Source organism: Notamacropus eugenii, chromosome 1 (assembly GCF_028372415.1).
Source record: "Notamacropus eugenii isolate mMacEug1 chromosome 1, mMacEug1.pri_v2, whole genome shotgun sequence".
Taxonomy (NCBI): Eukaryota; Metazoa; Chordata; class Mammalia; order Diprotodontia; family Macropodidae; genus Notamacropus; species Notamacropus eugenii.
Window position 1 is genome coordinate 131,526,255 of NC_092872.1, and position 18,284 is coordinate 131,544,538.

Sequence of the window (18,284 nt, forward strand, 5' to 3'; positions counted from 1 at the left end):
GTTTGTAATATAGTCTCACCACAATATTACTTTTATTCCTCCTTCCAGTGATCTTCAATAGATGCTTTCTGTCATGCTTACCAATTCCCTGTAAGAATCTATCTTCTTGGTATAAAATGCTACTTTTGTTTCTTCTATCAGTTGGTTCCATTTGAGTATGGCATACCCTCCCATAGCTATTACCACATATTAGTCATAAGTCATATACCATCCAGTCTTAGTGACACCAGTGAAGCCAAATTTACCATCTTTGGTAAAGAGCTCTAGTTTACTTTATTACCTAAAATCTGTGCATTTTTGTAGAATCATCTGAGGTTGTGAGCTTTATTACTGTCCTCTTTTTCTGATATAGTCTCCCATGCATAAATTAATGATTCTCTCCACTAATATTATTCCTATGTATTTTTCTGTGGTATCTGCCTTGGTAGATGTATGGGAACAGTTTTTCCTCTGACCCTTCTGTTTTCCATTTACAGCCCTGGTGATTAGATAATTAAATTATCTGACTCTTGTTAGATATATTCTATCCCTAACCAAGAATTAATCATTCCTTTATTTTTAGTTGCAGTCTAGAAATCCACATCCTGTTCTCAGATGCCATCTTCCTAACCAGCTGTTTCATTCCCCAAATTGTTTTTCTAGTATTCCTCAGATCCTCATTTCCTTGTGACTGAGTTCATAATGTGGCAACATTCAAACACAGGCTTCTTGATTCTAGGTCCCACAGGTCTTTCCTTCCTTCCTTCCTTCCTTCCTTCCTTCCTTCCTTCCTTCCTTCCTTCCTTCCTTCCTTCCTTCCTTCCTTCCTTCCTCCCTCCCTTCCTTCTTTCCTCCCTCCATCACTCTTTTCCAGATTATTTCTCATTGTAGTAGAAAGAGCACTGAATTGGGAGTCAGAAGACCTGCTTTAAAATCCTGTGGGATCTGGTTTTTCTCTTTCTGAAGTGACCTTGGGCAATTTCAGCTCTAAATCTTGTGATTTTATAAGCCAACCTTCTCATTACTCATCTATAAAATAGGTAAAGTGTGTCGGACTAGATAACACTTAAGATACTTTCCAACCCTGAAAGCTATGCTCCATCTGCTCAGGAGAGACTCACAGAGCTGCTGGACATGGATGAGTCATTTTCAGATTTTTTCAGACCTAAATCTCCTTTCATTCTTAGCACTGTCAGGCACCTGCTGTCTCATCAAAATGAAGTTTCATATTTTTTTGGATGTGGCCAATGAGGGAATTTGTTGTATTTGACTATAAATTTTTGTTAAAAGGGATTTTTTTTTCCATTGAGGGATGTGAGAGGGAGAGAAAGTAGGTTTTGCTAATTGAAAAAAAAAGTTAAATTAAAACTAAATTAAAGAAAAAATTATTGTGTCACTACCTAGTACTGCCAAACCCAGGGAGGTTCAGGCCTGGGGCACTTCTCCGTCTCTGCTTGCTTTTGCCATCGCTTTATAACACTTCCTTAGAAGTAAAATCAGGTTAAAATGAACCTCAGCATCAACCTTAAAGGGGAAGAAAGGAAAGGAAGGAAATGTTGTTAAAGGGCCACATGCAGCTAAAGGATATGTGTATATTGTAGGAGGAAGGTGCCTGGGCTGCCATAAAGCAAAACTCAAGGTTGGTGGTGGGTGGAAGGGTTAATATTCTGATTTTATGCAAATGAGAACCCTAGGGTTTGTGTGAGGGCAGAGGTGGGGGTGTGGGGTGTGTGGGGGCTCTGTAGTTGTTGAAACCAATGGATTCTTGCAGCTTGTTCCCCCTCATCCCCCTCTACCTCCTGCTTTTCCCAGTTATTAGTCTCCTCCAGCCTTAGGAGCAGTGAGGAGCAGAGATGAGCTGGTTAAAATGTGGGGACCAAAATGTCCCCTTGTATTTGCATTTCCTAGAGGATACCTTTTCTCCTCAGGACTAGCATCTGTCCATCATGTCTCAGTCCTCCTATGGTGCTAGGTGTCCATCTCCCTTGGCATTTTTTCCTATCCTAAAGGCACCCCGGGAAAATAATTTCAAAGAAAAGAGGTCTATTGTCAAGTGTTTTGAGTTCATGCCCCATGAGGATTGCTTAAAGGCATGGAAGACTTTTAGCCTGAGAAGAAAAGACAGAGTGGGGACATGAGAGCTTGCCTTGAGTATTTGAAGAGGAATTGGGTGTGTTTTGCTTGGCCCCAGAGGGAAGTACAGAGAATCATGGGGCAGGAAATGGTAAAAAGTGAATTTAGGCCTGAGGTAAGGAAACACTTCCTCAAGAACAGAATGGGCCAAAAGTGAAATGAGTTTTCTAAGGGGCAGTGGGCAGTGGGTTTCCCTTCGACAAAAGGGCTGTGAAAGTTGAGTGATCCCTTACTAGCTTTTTTTTCAGTCTTGGGCTGAAATAGACAGCTTTTGAGTTGTCTTCCAAGTCTGATAATCTGTGATTTTCAATTTAGGACCCAAGATGATCCCTTTAAGCAGCATCAGTCTTATCATAAGAGGAATGGATGGCTGTTTACTTAATGTGACGTCAGGGGTTATCTCAATCTCCCCACTCGTGACCAAAATTCCCTTGAGGCAAGCTGAGATTTTTCCCTTTACTTGGGGGGCAATACCTGAAATTTTTGTATTTAATCTTGGTTAACAAGTCATCTATTTTAAAATACACACAGTCCTGAAAAAAGTCTGGGTGATAACTTTTCTGATTTTGAACATTTTAGGCTGTGATTCCAATGGGATTGAACCAAAACAAATTTAAAATGCTAAAGGCATTGGTGTCTCAATTTTAAAAAATGGAATCTTCTACAGAGAGATAGTCAACTAACTTATTCTGCTAGCAGACTCCCATCTGAAGTCATTCATCAAAAGCTCTATGTTCAAGATATTTTTAGCAGCATTTTTGTCAATGCATAAAAATTAGAAACAACCAAAAATCTAAGAATTGGGAAATGGCTGAATAAATTGTGGCAAATGCATGGACAGTGCTTGAGCTAGAGCCTGGAATACTGCTGACACTTGTTAGTCCTATACGTAAACCAGACTTACTAAATTGTAGAGTTTATTAAGGAAATGCGATATGATAATGGAATTAAGGTCATTAAATATGAAGAATATAAAGAAATCTGGGGGAGATCCATAATGTAAAGGAAGAAAGCATAGGCAAAAGAAGAGTTGTTACAGCATATAGTCACATAAAAGGAAACATTTATACACAGAAATAGAATGAATGGACAAAAGGAAAGTTAAAGGGGTCACAGAGGGAGCAGCCTATAATTTTGTACTGACATTTAAATCCTTGCTTCTACCACTTGCTACTTACCTGACTTTGGGCAAATCATTCAGCCTCCTGGGGTCTCAGTTGCCTCTGTAAAATGCCATCTGTAAAATGAGGGGGTTGACTGGGTGACATATAATTCTATGACCTCTATTTTCAAGAAATATAATAAATAATGATAATAATAACAGGATTTATAAAGCTCCTACTATGCGCCAGGTAGTCCTAAGTGCTTTACAGATACTATCTTATTTAGTCCCCAGAGCAACCCTAGGAAGCAAATGCTATGGTTGCCTCCTTTTGAGAGTTGAGGAAACTGAGGCAAACAGATTGACTGACTTGCCTGGGGTCACACAGCTGCTAAGTGTCCAAGGTTGGATTTGAATTTAGGTCTTCCTGTCTCCAGGCTTAGTGGTCTGTGCACTATGGCGCCACCTAGTGGTCGAGTAGGATAATAGATTGAGTTGAAAGGAAACTTTTACAGATGAGGAAACTGAGGCCCAGAAAAGGACTTGCCCCAGGTCACACAGAGAATAAGTAGCAGAGATGGTATTTGAATCAAGGTTCTCAGACACGAAAGCCAACATTGTATCACCCTGCCACTATCAGTCATTCACACTTGAGTGTGACTTGCTTTGCTTTTTTCCTAATACCTAGTTGCTGTTAGACTGTAAGAGATGGAATTTTTTAGGGAGAGCTAATATTGGTGGTAGGAATACAGTGGGGGAGAGCAGAACTAGATGTTTTGGGGGATTTTTGGGCAGTCATAGAGAAGCATGAGAATACCTGAGGAGGAGAGGGATGGGAGCAGATGGGAGTGCAAAAGGGAGATGAGTGGGCAATAAAGACAACCTCTGAGGACTTTGCAATTGTGCTGATTAGTCTTGTCACCAAGTGTATAGGAGAAGCGGGGAGCTTGAAGTCAGATAAAAATAAGAACCTTATGCTCACCACCGTACATTATCCCAAAGAGTTCATGGTGTCTATTTGTAAAAGTTGTTGAACAGAATGTAGAAAGACGCTTTTAGAATGACCATAAAATCATAGATTTAGAGTTGGAAAGAACCTTAGAGACCATCTAGTTCAACCCCCTCGTTTTGTTGGTATTCAGTCATTTTGCAGTTGTGTCCAACTCTTTATGGCCCCATTTGAGGTTTTGTTGGCAGAAATACTGTAGCAGTTTGCCATTTCCTTCTCCAGCTCATTTTACAGATGAGGAAACTGAGGCAAACAGGGTTAAGTGACTTGCCCAAGGTCACACAGTTAATGAGTTTTGGGGCCAGATTTGGGCTCAGAAAGAGGAAAAGTCTTCCCGACTCCAAGCGTAGTGCTCTCTCTCTCTCTTTCTCCACTGCCATCTAGCTGCCAAAATAATCTATTCATCTCCTTAACTTCTCATTTTACGAGGTGGAAACTGAGGCCAAGAGAAATCAAGTAACAGAGCCAGGATTTTAACCCAGATTCTCTGACTCCAAATCCAGCATATTTTCCACTGAATGAATCCTTGTTCTATCCTGTTGCCAATGGATACTAGATTGTATCCCTCTCTTGGAGGATCCATTGATCAGTGCTCAAAGCAATCCTGTTCCTATGAAGTAATACTCTAGGATAAAAGTGAATGCTGCTTTAAGGGAAAGTTAAAAACCTGCCTATCCTTTTCGGTCAAGTTAAGGTGCTACCTCCTTCATGAAGCCTTCCCTGATCAGCTCAGCCCATAGGTTTCTCAGAATCCCTAGCGCACCACTCTCCAGTATTTACTACACTGTGTTAGTCACCTTTTAAAATGTGTACATCCTATCTACCTAATCAGACAATAAAGCCCCCTGAGGGGGGAACTCTCCCCCCAAAAACCCTAAGTCTTATATATCTATGTATTTTCAGGGCAATCTCCCACAAAGAAAAAGCTCACCAGTCAATCCTCTGCTGACTGATAATTAAGAAAGTCCAATATACAAAGTCAAAAACTCAATCAGGGTTCCCCTAAAAAAATAGTAGCTGTTTATCTGCTCTTTCTTAAACACTTCCAGTAACAGGAGGTGCACTATTTTTTTTGGAGGCTGTCCCTTTCAATGTTAGACAGTTGTAGAACTAAGACGTTTCTTCCCTACATTGAGCTGAAATCTCCATCTCTAGTTTGCACCAGAGGAGATAAAGGGAAAGTCCCGGAGTTAAGACCACACTTCAGGTCCCATCTCTGAAATGCATTGATTTGGAGACGCTAGGTAAGTCACGACTTCTCAGTGCTCCAGGCAACTCTTTGACTACAAGTTACTGATTCCCTAGAGTTTCCCCGCTGGGCATTTTCTGTACCAATGAAATCACAGGTCCAATTCAAAAAACAAACAACAAAATTAAACCTTCCGCCCATGAATGTTGCTTTCCTCAGGAACACCAGAGAAGAGAGTTAATTCCTTTTCCACATGACAACATTTCAAATACTTGGAAACAGCGATCTCATTCCCCCAGGTCTCTTCTAGAGGTTAATCACCACCAGTTTCTTCACATAACACAGTTTTCCAGACACCTCCTCCCCACCCCCATGCACTATATAGTTTGTTGGTATCCTTTTAAAATGTGATGCTTAGAATTGTAACATAACACTCTAGTTTGCAAAAACATCACCATCTGCTTTACAAAAAAAAAGAGATATTTTTAAAGGCAAGTAAATTTCTAAACATCACCCCCCTCCCAACCTCATTGAAATAAAAAAAAAAAAGCTTTTTGAAAATTTCATTTATACATGAAAAATTTCCCCAAGGACCGTACAGGGTGAAACCCCCATTTGTGTGGCTATTTCGGGGCTTTTAAAATTAGCTGCACTCAAGTTCAGTCTTTCAAAACTGCCTTAGGTGCTTAGAAATCGACTCGGAAAGGGATCTTAGAGATCATTTAACGCAGTGGTCGCACAAGAAATAAGCTGTGGTCAGGTTTCGAACCCACATCATACACAGCAACTGAGAATCAGAGCAGCGAGGGACCTTAAAAATCATCTCCCTCATTTTACAGATGCAGACTTGTCCAAGGTTAGCCCCGAAAAAACGGCAGACAAAATTTGATCCTCCACCCTCTGAGTGAAGGTCCCGTATTTTTGTTTCCTTTGCGTCCTCTGGGAGCTAGGAACTCCCGTTCTCTAGCTGGGGCTCCTTGGGCTCCGGTTTTCTACGGCTCAGACAACTCTCTTCCTCCTCTCCGCTAGAGTTTCTGAATCGCAGAAAACCCGCCATTGGCTTCAAAGCTCACGGAAGCCCACTGCACACTGACAGGGTCTGGGTAATGGGAAAAGTTACGTGCTATCGAGGAGCAGTCAACTGGTCCCAATTATCCCGGAGGGCCTGGACCCTCGGAGCTAGGCGCAGCGCTGAGCGCCCTCTGGGTCGGTAAGAGCCTAGAGTCTGGTTTGAGGGACTGTGCGCACAACGTAAACCCAAATTTGTCAACGTGTTATGTGCCTCCACACATGGTCTGCATTAGACAGAGGAGGGAGCCTCAGCTGCGGCTTCCCTAGGATTATTAAGTAATTGTATAATTCGGAAGGGGGCAAGGAAAAGAGAGCAGAAAGGAAGGAAGAGAGGAGATGCTCCCTTCTCTCTCGGGGTATCCTGTAACGTTTCCAGTGGTCCCCAAGGAGCCAAAGCCAACTAGCGCAGCTACACTGAGGCCCGGGATTCCGTTACCAGAGTGACGGGCAACGCTGCCCTTCCTCGCCGCCCGCCCCCCGCCCCCCGCCCAAACAGATTTGGGGGTTAGCCACTTCTAAGGCGGGAGGCTCCTGCAGAGTCTCCGGTGCGCCCCGATCCTATCGGAGGAGTACAGAAAGTTGTTCCCCTTAAACTCTGGAGTGGTGGCTCTCAGACAGGACTCCAGCAAAGAGACAAGATAGCCCTCAGTTCCCCCCTGCCTAGATGAACAATCCCGACTACTGCCTCAGCTCCCCTCACTTTTGGGAGTCCTCTCCCCCGAAGCTCTAGAGCCTTCGCAGGCTCTGGTCAGTCTTTGCCATCCACCCCCTCCGGTTACGCTTCTCCTCTCTCTCCCTTAGCCGGCCTGGGTCTTGGTCCAGCCTCCGGGGGCCAAGAGATGTACCCAGGACGGCTCAGGGGCTGCTTCTGCAGGACAGGCTCTAAAGTCATCGCGTCTGCCTCGTCGAGTTTAAAGGACCGAAATACCAAATCCAAACAAATCCAAGCAGCCTCCACATTCTCTCCTTTAAAGACATTTTGATGGATGCCCAGCAGAATTCCTGGAAGGGCTAAAGTCCTTGCGCGCAGCTCTGCAAACCTCCCCCAAGCCGCTCCGGGCGTCCAGAGTGTGGACAAACCTACGAATCCATCCCACACTCCCTGAGCTCAGTGAAGGTAACCGCGGTGGTGGTAGGGACCCAAGGGCTGACACCCCAAGGGCGACACTTACCTGGCCATAGGCTGAACACCCAGGCTACCAAGAAGCCTTTGGGCAAGGCCATGGCAAGTGCTACCGGGGCTGCTGGGTCCTCTCGCTCAGAGCAGCGACTGGAGGCAGTGAGCCAGGGTCAGCCTGCAGCGCCGAGGAGAAAGTTTTCTCTTTGCCCCAGCACCCTGACAGGAGCAGTTCATTGAGAGGAAGTGGGAGGGGTCGAGCAGAGCCGGGAGGAGGGAACGAGGACACTCCTCCAATTCGGGAATGCTGGCTCTGGCCCTTTCAGCTCCAGCCCGGGCAACAGCCCAGCCCCTGGCTCGCAGCGCTCCCCCCTCCATCCCCACCCTGTAGGGCTCGCTTTCCCACCTGCACCCCTTCCCCTGGTCCCCAAACAGGGACTTCTAAAGTGGAGAGCCTTTTAAAAATTATATAATAACCAAATAAGATACTATATGTAAATAGACAAAACACTTTGCAAACCATAGAGTGCTTTTATTATTAATAATAATCGTTACCTCACACTTGTAGAAGACTTTTTGCTTTCCAAAGGACTTCTGCATTCGTCGTTTCATCTAACCTTACAACAGGTAGAATAGTAATTCCCATTTTAGAGAGGTTTGAGGTTCGAGAGCACTGTGAGCTCATTTGACCCTCACAGCAGTAAAGTAGATCCTCAATACTAATCCCACTTGAAAGATGAAGATACTAAGGTTGGCAGAAGCTTGCGTCTGAGGCAGGATTTGAACTTTAGTCTATCTGGCTCCTACTCCAAGTAAGTGAATCACAATATTATATAAAGGGCTGAGAGGGGATTTCGAGAAGTTCTGGTGACTAGGTTTTTATATGACAGAAAAGACTGAGATTCAGAGAGGTAAAAAAATGTGCCCAAGGACACATAGGGAAAAGTGGTAGAATCTGGATTTCAATTCATATCTTCTGATTTCGAATCTTTACAGAAGAAGAAAATTAGCTCCAGAGAGTTTGAAGTGACTAGCCCACAAAGGAAACACAGATGGGGGCTCTATTCTCCTTTGCTTGAGGGTGTGTGAAATCGAGACACCTTCCTTTCCTTTTCTTTAAAAAATAGGACCAGTAGAGGGCAAAGCACAGGACACCCATTTGGTCTAGTTCAAGTTTAGAATGTAGAGAACTCTCCTAGCTCAACCCAGGGACCAATCTTAATAGCAGTAATAACATCACACAAAACTAAATAGTACAAAAGGTTGGAAAAGCATATGTTGAAAAAAGTTAAGCCACTTTTCGAGAGCTGCTTTGTTTTTATGTATTTTAATTGTTTATATTCTGGCTAGCTGTCTCAAGAATGAAGTGGTGAGTACCTCTGAGAGTCTCAATCTAAAGGCTTTGGAATGACTTCAACCTTTCCTTTGGACCATGAAATGACTGAAGAGTCTTGAAAGGCCTTTGACTCAAAGCGATTCAGGGTTCTACCTAGTAACTAGATAATAATTTGACATCTCCCCACCTCCAAGATCATCATATTGATTTAAAGCTAGGTGGGACCTTAGAAATCATCAAATCAGACTCCCTCATTTTATATGTGAGGAAACTGAGGCCCAACTCATCCAAGACCACACAGGTAGGAAGTAGTAGCTCCTTTGCCCTCTGTTTCTTTTTGCTCTTTTCTTTAACCTCATGCTGCCTGCTGCCTTCCTAAAGGCTATCACTAGATAACCTTGTACAAGATCATTTTGTTTTTTCTCCCCTCCATCCCACACCACACCTACACTTAGGTGTGTCTAAGGTTCTCCCTCTTTCTTTTCCACCTCTTTCCATCAAAACTGATATTCCCTATCTGCAGGTCTCAGGAAGAAAATCATCTAATTAGACTAATTCATACTAATGTGTAAATGAATGGTAGTTGAGGGTTAACCTAAATGACTCTTATTGGTAGAATGCAAGAGAACATGATGGAAGTGGAATGAAGAATTTTAGGCAGTGCACAAGTGCAATTTGGAGAGAAGAATCTTCTCAGTTAGAACCCACAGAGAACCTACTTGTTCCATCTGTCTCTGAGGACAGGTCAGAGAGAAGTCTGAGATCATTGCAGATGCCCTTGTTGATCATCTCCTATACCCCCACTGCTGCTGTTACCCATATTGTTTACTCTGCATCCTTGGTCCTAATGATCCTCACTTACACAGTGCTTCCCCATAATTCATCATCCTCAGCTGAGACTGCCAGATGTTCCCAATATGTGGGTGATTCCACTAGGGTGAGCTCTGAATGTTCACAGAAGTTTTGTCAATGTTTTTTGGTTATTAGTCCAAGGTCCTTTTAAAACATTGAAATAATGATGGTCTCCCAGGTCACATGGCACTATGGAGAGAGTACTGGACCAAGGAGTAGCCTATAACCCCTGGCTTTATAATTAACTTACCAGTCTATCTTGGGCAAGCCATTTCTTCCTTGTAAGCCTCAGTTTCCTCATCAGTAAAATGAAGGAGGTGGAATGTGATTTTAGAACTAGAAACACCTAACAGTTTTTGATTCTAAGTGGGTGGGAGTGGGGGAATTATTTCCAAGACAATGATGAAGCATTTTGTCCTAGGTGAAGGAAACTGTCTTATCAGTGTCTTCCTGGGGGAGGGTAAAGTGGCAAGAACCTTAGACTTCTCAAACATTGCACAGTGGCCCAATCTTCTCAGCAAGACTGTCTTGCCTTGCATTACTGACTATAAAGAACCAATGCAAAGTCCACTCTTTCTTTTCCTTCCAGCAACCCAGGTCCATGGTTATTTACACACTTTGACAGCCTCAACAGTTGGGGATCCAGGGTGTACTAGGCTCTTTCTCAAGCAATGAATGAATGAGACACTTATTAAGCACTTATGGTACAAAGTACTGTGCTAAATGCCAGGGATACAAATAGAAAAGGTAGTCCCTGCTTGCAAGGGGTTTACATTCTAATGGATGGAAGAATCAATTCATAAACTACAGACACTTACTAAGCATCTAACGTGTGCCAGGCTATGCTGGTGTTGGGGAGACAATGAGAAAAATGAGGCAGTTTCTGTTTTTTAGGAGAAAACAACACATGCACAGATAACTACATATGACAGCTGCTTATTTTTAAAATGCGAATAGTATTTTATTTTTTTCCAATTATATGTAAAGACAATTTTCAACATTCTTTTTTTATGACTTCAAGTTCTAAATTTTTCTCCTCCCTCCCTCTTTCCCATCCCCCCTCCACAAGACAGAAAGCAATCTGATATAGATTATACATGTGCAACCATGTAAAACATATTTCCACATTAGTCATGTGCAACATACATTGAAAATAAATATTAGGTAATTTTGAAGGGGAGACACTAGCATTTAGGAGGGTTGGGAAAACCACCATGGAGGGAGTGGCACCATCTGAGCAGTTCTTTGAAGGATACTTGGGATTCTAAAAGGCAAAGATGAGGAGAAAGAGAAGTCCAGTCATTTGTGTAAAGACAACAGATTGGGGAATACCATATGCACAACATCAAGAAAGCCATTTTGGCTGGACCAAATAGTGCAAGAAGGAGAATAATGCATGATAGAAAAATAAGTTGGAGCCAGATTGTGAAAGGCTTTAACTACCAAACAAAGGGGTTTACATTGGTTCTTGGAAGTAAAAGGGAGACACTGGAATTTATTAAGTAAGGGAGTGACATCTTCAGACCTATGTTTTAGGTAACTGTATGGAGGATGAATTGGAATAAGGGAGACTAGAGGCAGGTAGAACAATTAGGGGGTTATTGCAGCAGGTCCAGCAGGGAGATGATAAGAACCTGAGCTTGAGTGATAGGTGAGTAGAGAGCATGGGAGACATGAGAGAGTTATTGTGATGGTAGAATTGATTAGGCTTGCCAACTAAGAGGCTATGGAAAGTGAGAAAAAATGATTAGTTGTGGATGATTCCAAGGTTTCCAATTTGCATTTTTAGAAGGTTGGTGATGCCCTTGGCAGAAACAAGGAAGTTAGGAAGAGGGTTGAGTTTCTGGAGAAAGGCAATGAGTTCTGTTTGGGAATATGCTGAATTTGAGATGCCTATTATCCATCCAACTGTAGATGTCTAATAGAGAATTGGTGTTGTGGGACTGGACCTCAGGATAGAGGCTGGGACGAGTCATGTTGATCTAGCAATTGTCCTCATAGAGTTGATAAATGAACCCATGGAAGCTAATAAAAGTATCACGAGAAAGAGTGTAGCAGAGGAAGAGAAAAATGCTCCGGATAGGAAATGGCCATTCCAAGGAGAAGGAGCAAATTGAAAGCTGTAGGATAGAGGATCTAAAGATTATGTGGACCAGAGTGGGTGCCTTCACAAAAGATCTTTGTGGTACCCACACATTCTGAATTGTCTCAAGCTTCTGGGCTGCCCTGAACAGTGCTCAGGCCTAACTTGGAAAAGAAATCGAGGGAAATGCAAGTCTCCCTCCCTAATGAGACACTTACTACCGAGACCTAGTTAAGAACCAAAAATGCTTATTTTTCCAGACATACCCAAATGGGCTTGTGATCTCACCCATTTGGATGTTCCTTCCAGTGATGCAGAACACAGCCCACCCATGCCTGTCTATACTGTGTAACTTATTCGTGCTCTCCCTTGACTTTGCCAAATCAGGGCCTAACTAGCATGCTGGAGGCCATCCTTGATTTCTCCTGACATGTTTAGGCTAGCAGGACAGCTCCTGGTCTATTCCTTTGGTGTCCCTTTAAGTCACCATAGGGCCAATTGACCTTGTTTTCCAATAATGCATTTGTAACTTTTACCAATTTTTTAAACTATTTTTATTTTATTATTTACTGTGACTCATTGTATCATTAAAAATATTTCTCTGTTTTTGTGTTTCTCTCTCTCTCTTTCCCTTCCTTCATTTCATTGGATTGCACAACTTAGAGCTAAGAAGGGCCAAAGATATAACATCTAGTCCAGCTTTCTCATTTGACACATAAGGCACATTCCTTCCTTCTCTCTTTTCCCTCCTTCTTTCTCTTTTTTCTTCCCTTCTCTGTCACCTTTTTCTTTCCTCCTTTCTATTTTTCTCATTGACTCTTTTTCCCCTGTTCTCCATCTTTCCTTTTGTTTTATACCCAAGTAATCTGACATAGTTTGCTCCCAATCTGTATGCAGATTATCCATTTTATGAAATCACTGTGGCAAATACTGACTCCCAAGAAAATTTCCCCCCAGTGGCATCTATCACACTTTCCCATCTCTGGTCAAGATGGTTTGTATTCATGGAATGAAAACTATTTTTTTTAACATCAACCCAAGCAAAATATAACTGGGAAGTGAAGCCTTTGCTTTTATCAAATTAATTTTTGTGTCACATTGCTGATTTGAATGATAACAATAAGAGATTTTGTTTTAGTAAAGATAATTGAAAGCTGATATATCTGCTGCCTATTAACAGGCTCTGAGACTACACTTGAACTCCCTTGATTTCTACTGATCACCTTAGATCTCACTCTGATAAACAATTTATAGAGCTTAATCTTAGGTAATAACCATATGGGTGATTCGTGATTTCCCAAACCACTATCTCCTTCAACATCAAACACAGCATTCTGCTTCCAAGAACAAATCCATAATCCCTGGATCACTTATTTCATTTCCATTTATGAGGGACACTGACCAGAATTTATCTGGTGACAGCTCTGTGTACATAACCTATATTAAATCCTGGAAGTTACATCATAATCTACATTTATCAGGCCACAAGTATGTACAGCATCTACAGTAAAGATATCAAAGGGGAACAGCTACATGAAAACACAAACAGCCTCTCCTGGTGGATAAAGCATCCCTTTGAAGGGGAATCATGCTGCAGCGCAAAAGATGTGGGAAGTTTCCAAGGAAAGCTTGAAGATTGTAGTCAGGATCCCAGGCAGAGATGTACATCTGGGTCTCAGAAGCCAGGGTGATCAGTCTCCATATTAGGTCAGGAGGGCAACAACATAGCAACCAAGAGGATGGTACTTTCATTTAGACCTAGGCAGGACTCAAGATGTATAGAAGTAATTAAGGGAGAGAATGTGATTTTTTTAAATTTTAAATTATTTTATTTGTTTTCAATGTTCTACAATCATTTCCATATATCTTAGATTTTTTCCCCTTCCTCCCCACTCCCTCCCTGAGACAGGATACAATCTTATATACATTCTACACATATAAGAGAACATTATTTAATAAGTGTCAGAAGGGTTGGAGGCAGGCAGGCCTCCAATGATGAAGTAAGGCGGCCACGGGCCTTGGAGACCACAAGATTAGATCAAGCTATACGTTGACAGTGAAGAAAAATCCTATATATGAAAGTCAAGAGTAAGTGCATAATTGGAAAGGGAAGAGGAAAACTAGTCATAGGACTGACATGTCCAAACTGGGATGAGGAGGAAAAATAGTCCATTTCTTGGACTCAGGTTAGAAAGGTTTTATGGGGGAAGATCATAGAAGTTCAGGTTTATACCTGGAAAGCAACCTACAGTCAATTAGTTGAGTCTCATTAATTTATTGATAAAGAAATTAAGACCCAGAAAGCAGTTAAGTGACATGTGAATTTAAACAGGTAGTGACAATGCTGGTGTTTGGATCCAGGTCCTTTAACCTCAAATTGAGTTTCTTCAGCTCTACTCTTTGATCTGATCTCTTCCAATCTTCCTCAAAACATTTCCTCTGTGAATGAACTTAAAACATTTCCTATGACTTACTGCCTCAAGTTGAAACTGCTCTGCCTAGTTGTACAATAATGTGGTCACACTTTCTTTTTCTAAACCTATTTTGCACCACTCACTCTCCACTCCAGCCAGACCCATTGCTTCACTCTATTTCAAGTATTCCATGCTCAACTCAACTCAGCTCTCCTTGTTATCCTTCTCTATTTAGTTCCATAGCTCCTAGAAGATCTTTGTCCTTCTCTACCAAACCAAAGCCTACCTATCCTTCAGGGCCCAATTTGAGACTTAACTACTCTATCAAGTTTCCATAGATTGTTCCAACTATACTGATTTCTCTTCTTTCTCTGAAGTTCAACCAGTGCCAATCAACTTGACATTTAATCATTTCTTAATTGTTCCATGTTTTTTTCCCCTAGAATTAAAATTCTCTTGAGGTCAGAGACCATGTCATATACTTCTTTTACACTCCACCTCCCCCCACTAGTGCTTTAGTTGGTTGATGAGGACCAAAATCACATCACTATATTGGAATCAAGGTACAGCGTATTCAACTGTGGCTGATCAGAGCGATTTGGAACACTCTACCACAAGTCAGGCACAAATGGTCCATGTGAACATTTGGAGTGGAGATGTGTCTAAATTTGTGCATCTCAGTTTTCTTCTGAGGTACTGCAATTCTGTTTCACTCATAGAGCCCAATGACTTCTTTGATGTGGGCATGCCATGCTGAGTGGTCCTTTACCAGTGTTTCCCACATCACGCAATCGATTCCAAAGTTCTTCAGAGAGACTGAGAGTGTCCTTGTATAGCTTCTTCTGACCACCATGTAAACATCTTGCTTGCATGAGTTCACTGTAAAATAGTCTTTTAGGCAAATGTATGGTTGACATTTGAACAATATGACCAGCCCATTGGAGATGTGCTTTCTTCAATAGAGTTTGAATGTTTAGGCTTAGATCAAGAAAAGACTTCTGCATCTGGCACTTTATCTGGTCAGTGATCTTCAGAGTCTTTACAAGATTCAGAAGTGCCTAGCACAGCACAGCACTGAACTCCTGTTAATCAATAGTTGATTGATTTATTTAGGGTGGTGGGGTGGATGATTTCAGGAGGTATATGAGTGACAGGAGATAAATATCTGAGTGACAGGTGTGTAGGAAGAGTATTTTCCCTACTTCTCTTTCTTTCCCCATCTCTTTTTCTTTTTTTCATCTTTCTTTTTCTCTGTTTATTTCTTCCTCCTTCTCTCCTTTTCTTCCTACACCAAGGGGTTTTGACATACAGTTGACTCTCAAGTATTTGTGTGTAGATACTGACTCCTGGAGAAGTTTTCTCTTTTATACCCTTCTGGGTCACCTCCCAACCCACAATTAAGTTGGTTTTCTGCTCAGGGAATACAAGTTCTATCTATTCATCTATCCATTCACCCATCCACCCATCCACCCATCTGTCCATCCGTCCATCCGTCCATCGGTCCATCCATCTATCTGTCTGCCTGTCTGTCTATCTTTCTATCTGTTAGCTGGGTAACTTAGTGAGTAAAGAGCACAGAAGTTAAGAAGACTTCATATTCAGCATCAGATACTTTGCTGTGTGACCCCAGGCAAGTCATTTAACTTTACTTAATCATAAATCTTTATAAATAGAAGAAAAGGAAAAGGAGGAATAAACTGCAGGAGAAATTCATAAAACCCCCACGAACATTTTGAAATGGGATAGGCTCTACTCTTTTTTTTTTTTAAATTTATTTATTTAACTTTTAACATTCATTTTCACAAAATTTTGGGTTACAAATTTTCTCCCCTTTTCTCCCCTCCCCCCCCAAACACCAAGCATTCTAATTGCCCCTATGACCAATCTGCTCTCTCTTCTATCATCCCTCTCCGCCCTTGTCTCCATCTTCTCTTTTGTACTGTAGGGCCAGATAGCTTTCTACACCCCTTTACCTGTATTTCTTATTTCCTAGTGACAAGAACATTACTCGACAGTTGATCCTAACACTTTGAGTTCCAACTTCTTTACCTCCCTCCCTCTCCACCCCTTCCCTTTGGAAGGCAAGCATTCAATATAGGCCAAATCTGTGTAGTTTTGCAAATGACTTCCATAATAGTTGTGTTGTATAGGACTAACTATATTTCCCTCCATCCTATCCTGTCCCCCATTACTTCTATTCTCTTTTGATCCTATCCCTCCCCATGTGTGTTGACCTCAAATTGCTCCCTCCTCCCCATGCCCTCCCTTCCATCATCCCCCCCACCCTGCTTATCCCCTTATCCCCCACTTTCCTGTATTGTAAGATAGGTTTTCATACCAAAATGAGTGTGCATTTTATTCTTTCCTTTAGTGGAATGTGATGAGAGTAGACTTCATGTTTTTCTCTCACCTCCCCTCTTTATCCCTCCACTAATGAGTCTTCTGCTTGCCTCTTTTATGAGAGATAATTTGCCCCATTCAATTTCTCCCTTTCTCCTCCCAATATATTTCTCTCTCACTGCTTGATTTCATTTTTTTAAAGATATAATCCCATCCTCTTCAATTCACTCTGTGCACTCTGTCTCTATGTGTGTGTGCGTGTGTGCATGTGTGTGTGTGTAATCCCACCCAGAACCCAGATACTGAAATGTTTCAAGAGTCACAAATATTGTCTTTCCATGTAGGAATGTAAACAGTTCAACTTTAGTAAGTCTCTTACGACTTCTCTTTGCTGTTCACCTTTACATGCTTCTCTTCATTCTTGTGTTTGAAAGTCAAATTTTCTTTTCAGCTCTGGTCTTTTCATCAAGAATGCTTGAAAATCCTCTATTTCATTGAAAGACCAATTTTTCCCCTGAAGTATTATACTCAGTTTTGCTGTGTAGGTGATTCTTGGTTTTAGTCCTAGTTCCTTTGACTTCTGGAATATCCTATTCCATGCCCTTCGATCCCTTAATGTAGAGGCTGCTAGATCTTGTGTTATCCTGATTGTATTTCCACAATACTTGAATTGTTTCTTTCTAGCTGCTTGCAATATTTTCTCCTTGATCTGGGAACTCTGGAATTTGGCCACAATGTTCCTAGGAGTTTCTCTTTTTGGATCTCTTTCAGGTGGTGTTCTGTGGATTCCTTGAATATTTATTTTGCCCTCTGGTTCTAGAATCTCAGGGCAGTTTTCCTTGATAATTTCATGAAAGATGACATCTAGGCTCTTCTTTTGATCATGGCTTTCAGGTAGTCCCATAATTTTTAAATTGTCTCTCCTGGATCTATTTTCCAGGTCAGTTGTTTTTCCAATGAGATATTTCACATTATCTTCCATTTTTCCATTCTTCTGGCTTTGTTCTGTGATTTCTTGCTTTCTCATAAAGTCCTTAGCCTCCATCTGTTCCATTCTAATTTTGAAAGAACTATTTTCTTCAGTGAGCTTTTGAATCTCCTTTTCCATTTGGCTAATTCTGCTTTTGAAAGCATTCTTCTCCTCATTGGCTTTTTGAACCTCTTTTGCCAATTGAGTTAGGCTAGTTTTCAAGGTGTTATTTTCTTCAACATTTTTTTGGGTCTCCTTTAGCAGGGAGCTGATCTGCTGTTCATGCTTTGACTTCATTTCTCTCATTTCTCTTCCCAGATTTTCCTCCACCTCTCTAACTTGATTTTCAAAATTCTTTTTGAGCTCTTCTGTGGCCTGAGCCCATTGGGTGGGCTGGGACACAGAATCCTTGATTTCTGTGTCTTTGCCTGATGGTAAGCATTGTTCTTCCTCATCAGAAAGGAAGGGAGGAAATGCCTGTTCACCAAGAAAGTAACCTTCTATAGTCTTATTTCTTTTCCCTTTTCTGGGCATTTTCCCAGCCAGTGACGACCTCTGAATATTTTCCTCACACCCACCTCGCCTCCTGGTCCTCCTAGCCCGTGCTTGGGGTCTGAGATTCAAATGCTGCTTCCAGCCTCAGGGCTTTGGGCGGAGGCAGGGCTGCTATTCAGTGTGAGATTAAGTTC

At 41.9% G+C, this 18,284-nt stretch overlaps 1 protein-coding gene across 1 annotated transcript in view; it reads right to left on the reverse strand.

The window, feature by feature from the left end:
- The window catches only part of ITGA11 (integrin subunit alpha 11), a 200,846-nt gene extending 192,951 nt beyond the window's left edge, over positions 1–7,895 (reverse strand). Inside the window, exon 1 of the mRNA XM_072615088.1 lies at positions 7,656–7,895. Coding sequence (XP_072471189.1) covers positions 7,656–7,707 — 52 coding nt within the window. The 5' untranslated portion in view covers positions 7,708–7,895. The remainder of the gene's footprint in view (positions 1–7,655) is intronic.
- Between the last annotated feature and the right edge of the window lie 10,389 nt (positions 7,896–18,284).